Source organism: Carettochelys insculpta, chromosome 29, assembly GCF_033958435.1.
Source record: "Carettochelys insculpta isolate YL-2023 chromosome 29, ASM3395843v1, whole genome shotgun sequence".
Classification (NCBI taxonomy): Eukaryota; Metazoa; Chordata; order Testudines; family Carettochelyidae; genus Carettochelys; species Carettochelys insculpta.
Window position 1 is genome coordinate 15,338,124 of NC_134165.1, and position 5,380 is coordinate 15,343,503.

At 57.2% G+C, this 5,380-nt stretch overlaps 1 protein-coding gene across 1 annotated transcript; it reads left to right on the forward strand.

The window, feature by feature from the left end:
• Positions 1-700: 700 nt before the first annotated feature.
• LOC142003195 (tubulin alpha-1A chain) lies at positions 701-5,122 on the forward strand. The gene is made up of 4 exons (XM_074979923.1): positions 701-787; positions 2,549-2,771; positions 2,892-3,040; positions 3,934-5,122. The coding sequence occupies exons 1-4, from the start codon at positions 785-787 to the stop codon at positions 4,912-4,914; spliced, it is 1,356 nt and encodes a 451-aa protein (XP_074836024.1). The 5' UTR covers positions 701-784; the 3' UTR covers positions 4,915-5,122.
• The last annotated feature ends 258 nt before the right edge of the window (positions 5,123-5,380 follow it).

Here is a 5,380-nt window from a genome sequence, read left to right on the forward strand (position 1 = left end):
GGGTGGCTGTAGGTTGGACAGCTACAAGGCCACCACATGCAAGTTGGCTTAGGGGCAGACACAGCTCATCAACAGCTGGGGTGTGGGGAGAAAGGGCCAGGGAATGGGACTGTGGGGCTGGAAGGGTGAGCTGGGGCTTGCAGCCCTACGTCCCCGCTCCTCTGTGTAATCCCCCCATGCCCAGAATGGGGACTGCTCCCCGCAACTCCGCCCAGCCCTCTAGCGTTGTGCAGGGCTGAGCCATTCTTATAGGTGTGCTGCTAGGAGCCCCGGAACCCGCCTGTAAGCCCTGGGCATGGCAGAGCCACCTGAATGAAGCCGGGGTGACGGCCCCCACCCCCGCTGCCTTGAGCCCCGAGTCTGCCTCTGCCCGCCCCAGGCTCAGCCCTGGCTGGCGGGGGGGTGGACAGCTACTCCCCCCTCCCTGGGCTCATCTAGGCACCCCAAAGCTCAGCCCCTGCGGGGGCACCCCCCGCTTTCCCGGGAGTGGGGGCAGGGGAAGGATTCACACGCGCCCCGGATCGGGTCCTACCGCAAAGCCGCCTGCCCCGCCCGCTCTTTGTCTTCAGCCTGGGGGCGGGGCCATGACCTCATCCGCCCGCGCTCTGCACCAATCAGCGGGCGGAACCGGCCGGGCCGACCAACCGCGGGGAGCCCGGGCCCGTCGCCATGGCGACCGGAGGGTATAAAGTCGCGGGGCTGGCGCGCGCAGCCCAGGTTCTCTTACAGCGACCACCTAAGAGTCGCGCGGTAAGAAAGCGGCCCGACCCCGCCCGTAGCCAACATGGTAAGGGGGCGCGCCGGGCTGCAGCCCCCGCGGAGGGGGGGGCGCTGGGGGGGCGGAGCTGCAGCCCTCCCCGGGGCTGGGGGGGGCGGTTCCCGGCGGGAGGGGCGCGGCTGTATCCTGGGGGGCGCCTACGAGCGCGTGTCGCAGCTCCCTGAGCTCGTCGCACCCCTTTGGGCGCACGCACCAGCTGGGCTGCGGGAGGGGGATGAGCCAAGCCGTGGGGGGCCGGTTCCTGAATCTTGCGGCCGCCCTGGCGCATCGGGGTGGAGGACTACGCCCTGCCCCGCCCCCCGCCCAGGGCAGCCACGGATCCCCCCGAGGTCCTGCAGCATCAGGCTGGGTTGCACCGGCCACGCCCCGTCGGTCTCCTACTAGCCAAGGGGGGGGCCTGATCCAGCAGACAAAGGAGGGTGGGTGCCCAAACGCGTGGGACCGCCCAGAAGGCTCGTTCCAGGGTGAGCCGGACGAGGCTGCTGGATGAATGGCCCGGGCTTGGGAGAGAACTGGGCTTCCGAGCTGGGGTAAGCGCACGCGTGCCCGCGGGGTTGGGCACGCGTGCCATCCCGGGGCACCCGCTGCGGAGCGCGGGCTGCGTTTCAGCTCCCGGGCAGTAGCATGATTGCTTCCCGTCGCTGCGGGTGGGGGGCTGGAGGTGGAGACGGGCTCCAGCCCCCCTTGGCAGGGGAACTGGGTCTGACTGTTCCCGCCGCCTCATTGATTGTCTCCGTTCCCACGCGGGCATGTGCTCAGCGGAGGGAGTTGGCAGGCCAGTCTAATGAGATCATGCTGGAAATAGCCCAGGCAGGGCTAAGCTGGGACTGTCCGCACAGATGCTAGCAGGCAGGGCTCAGAGCAGCGGGGCTTGGCAGAGGATGGCTGTTCTCCCAGCTGTGCTGACTGAACCCAGTCTTCCCAGGCTGGGTGTGGTCCCTCCATTCATTGTTCCCTAGGCTAGGCTGGGGAGGGGTGAGTGGCCATCTGCATGTGAGGGGGTGTCTGACTGTGCTGGGGAACAGAAAAGCAACCACAGTGGCTTGTGGGCTGAACTTACCAGGCACTGAGTGCCTGCAGAGAACAGAGGTGCTCAGCACACCAGTGGGGGACACTGGGGGCCAGACTCCTGGAAGGGCTCAGCACCCATAACTGGGACCAGCTGCTCCATGGACCAAAGGGAGCTGCTGGGGGTTGGAAATCTGCCCCTCCTTGTTTTTATAGGCTGGGGCCCTTATTCGCTGAACTCCCACTCCTCTCCCCTAATCAGAGCATTGCCGGTTCTGTCCCTGGGAGCAGGAGCAGGCCCCACACAAAGAAAATGGGCGTGGTTACCACCTGTCTCGTTCCCAGTTACCACCTGTCTCGTTCCCAGTTACCACCTGTCTCGTTCCCAGTTACCACCTGTCTCGTTCCCAGTTACCACCTGTCTCGTTCCCAGTTACCACCTGTCTGGGTGAACTAGATTTTCCTTCTCAGGGGCCCTTCCTTTGACCCCTATTTTGAGAGCATGCAGTGGTTAGACCATGGACGTAGACAAAAGGCATCTGTGGGGTGTGCTGCTGGCTGTGCTGCCCCCACAGTCCACCCTGTTCAGAGCTTAACCATACCTGCATTTGCTGCTGCTATTTTGTGTGTCCAGCAGCCAAAGACGAGTGGGATTTATAAAGGGAGCTTCTAAAGAGGCCACCATTAATCAAACCCACTAAACATGTGGCTGCAGACCAGTCCATGGTGTTGATATCGTGTCTCCCACCCTTTTCCCTACAGCGTGAGTGTATCTCTATCCACGTCGGCCAGGCTGGTGTCCAGATTGGCAATGCCTGCTGGGAGCTCTACTGCCTGGAACATGGGATCCAGCCCGATGGCCAGATGCCCAGTGACAAGACCATCGGCGGAGGAGACGACTCCTTCAACACTTTCTTCAGCGAGACGGGCGCTGGCAAGCACGTGCCCAGGGCCGTCTTCGTGGACTTGGAGCCAACAGTGATAGGTGAGTAGGCGAAGCCATCGGCTAACTGCTTTCTGGGCTCCCTTGTAAACTCGCTGCATGCTGCAGACGGCTCCTGTGTGGCTGGTGGGGAGGAACCAACTCTGCCTTTCCTCTCCCTAGATGAAGTGCGCACTGGAACCTACCGCCAACTCTTCCACCCCGAGCAGCTCATCACTGGCAAGGAAGATGCTGCCAACAACTACGCCCGTGGGCACTACACCATCGGCAAGGAGATCATCGACCTGGTTCTCGACAGGATCCGCAAGCTGGTGAATACTCTGTGTGTGATTTGGGCAGCAGTTGTGGGAAATCCATTAGCTCCTTCCATCTCCCATCCCAAGTAATCATAATGTTGTGTTTAGCATCACTGTATTCCAAGAGATTTTTTTAATTCACCTTGGGAAGACCTGGAAATAAAGTAATGACTCGGAAGGGTCTTGGGCTAAGGTCACTGTGCGGTGAATGCCTATGTAACTGAGAGATAATGAGCAGTTCTGTAGCATGTTAAAGATCAACATTTATTTATTAGGTAAGGAGCTTGTGTGGGTAAAACAAACACTGCTACCCCTCTGAGTCTAACCCTTAGAGAAGTTAAAGGCATGTGATCTGTCTTGCTGGATTGACAGAGATGGAACTCCAATAAGAATAATGGAGTGGCTGGAGATTTAATAGACAGAACTTGGTCCTAAGAGGAAATAGTGCTGGGATGTGAAGAAAGTAAGAACTTCCCCTGCCATCCCCATGATGTAATGCCAGTTCAATTATCCACCCCACTGATGAAACAACCAGGCAACAGGCTTGAACCAAACAAAACTTCACACAACTCAGGGTCAAACTCTGGCACTTGTTGCAGGGGATGTTATGAAGGTCAAAGTAGAATGGGCTCAAGAGAAATCTAGTTTGTGAAGAATAGGTCCATTGATGGCAATTAGCCAAGATGGTCCAGCATGCAACCCAAGGCTTGGGGTGCTGCAAAGCCTCTTCCTGTCAGGTGCAGGGATGGCAGGATAGATGTATAACTGAGTAACTGCCCTGTTTGCTGCCTCTGAGCCCCTTGGCAGTGGCCGCTGTTGGAAGTCGAGATACTTAGCTAGATGGACGTTGATCAGAACCACGATGTCTGTTAACAGTTACTTCCTTTTGTATTTCCACCTTCTCACAGGCTGACCAATGCACAGGTCTCCAGGGCTTCCTGGTCTTCCACAGCTTTGGGGGGGGCACTGGTTCGGGGTTCACCTCCCTGCTGATGGAGCGTCTGTCCGTCGACTATGGCAAGAAGTCCAAGCTGGAGTTCTCCATCTACCCGGCGCCTCAGGTCTCTACTGCAGTGGTGGAGCCCTACAACTCCATCCTGACCACCCACACCACCCTGGAGCACTCTGACTGCGCCTTCATGGTAGACAATGAAGCCATCTATGACATCTGCCGCAGGAACCTGGACATCGAGCGCCCCACCTACACCAACCTGAATCGGTTGATAGGTCAGATTGTGTCCTCCATCACAGCCTCCCTGCGGTTTGATGGTGCCCTGAATGTCGATCTAACAGAGTTCCAGACCAACTTGGTGCCCTACCCCCGTATCCATTTCCCTCTGGCCACCTATGCCCCAGTCATCTCTGCTGAGAAAGCTTACCATGAGCAGCTTTCTGTAGCAGAGATCACCAATGCTTGCTTTGAGCCAGCCAACCAGATGGTGAAATGTGACCCTCGCCACGGCAAATACATGGCCTGCTGCCTGTTGTACCGTGGGGATGTGGTGCCCAAAGATGTCAATGCTGCTATTGCCACCATCAAAACCAAGCGCACTATCCAGTTTGTGGATTGGTGCCCAACTGGCTTCAAGGTTGGTATCAACTACCAGCCTCCCACTGTGGTTCCGGGCGGTGACCTGGCCAAGGTGCAGCGGGCTGTGTGCATGCTGAGCAATACCACAGCCATAGCTGAGGCCTGGGCACGTCTGGACCACAAGTTTGACCTGATGTACGCCAAGCGTGCCTTTGTTCACTGGTACGTCGGGGAGGGGATGGAGGAGGGTGAGTTCTCAGAGGCGCGGGAGGACATGGCTGCCCTGGAGAAAGATTACGAAGAGGTTGGTGTGGATTCTGTTGAAGGGGAAGGGGAGGAGGAGGGGGAAGAATACTAAAGTACAATGTCATAACGGTGCTGCTCTTACAGGGAACTTAAACTATTCTAAACATTGGAAATGTTTGGTCTGATCAGTTAATTTGTGTAGCCCTGTATGCCCAAATGTGTGTGTGCTGTCTGGTAACTGATCTGTGCTTAAAATCATGGGAGTTCTTGTTAGCCCCAAACCATCCACTTGTGGGTTTTAATAAAAAGCATTCCCTGTCTTAGAGGATCCGTCTTGTGTATTTACTCAACACACTCCTGAAATCAGTCTTCTTTCTAACCTCCACAGCATTGATTGGAACATGTAGCTGCACACAGTGGACGTCTGTCATGAGTTTGACAATGATGTTTTACAGAGGGCAATGTAAAACTGCAGGTGTCACTTGTCAAATGTACACAGTGCAGAATTTTGAACACTTAATTCTGTGGGGTCATTCTCCCTCAAACAGCTGAAGCCCTTGCTTGTAGAGGAGGAGTGC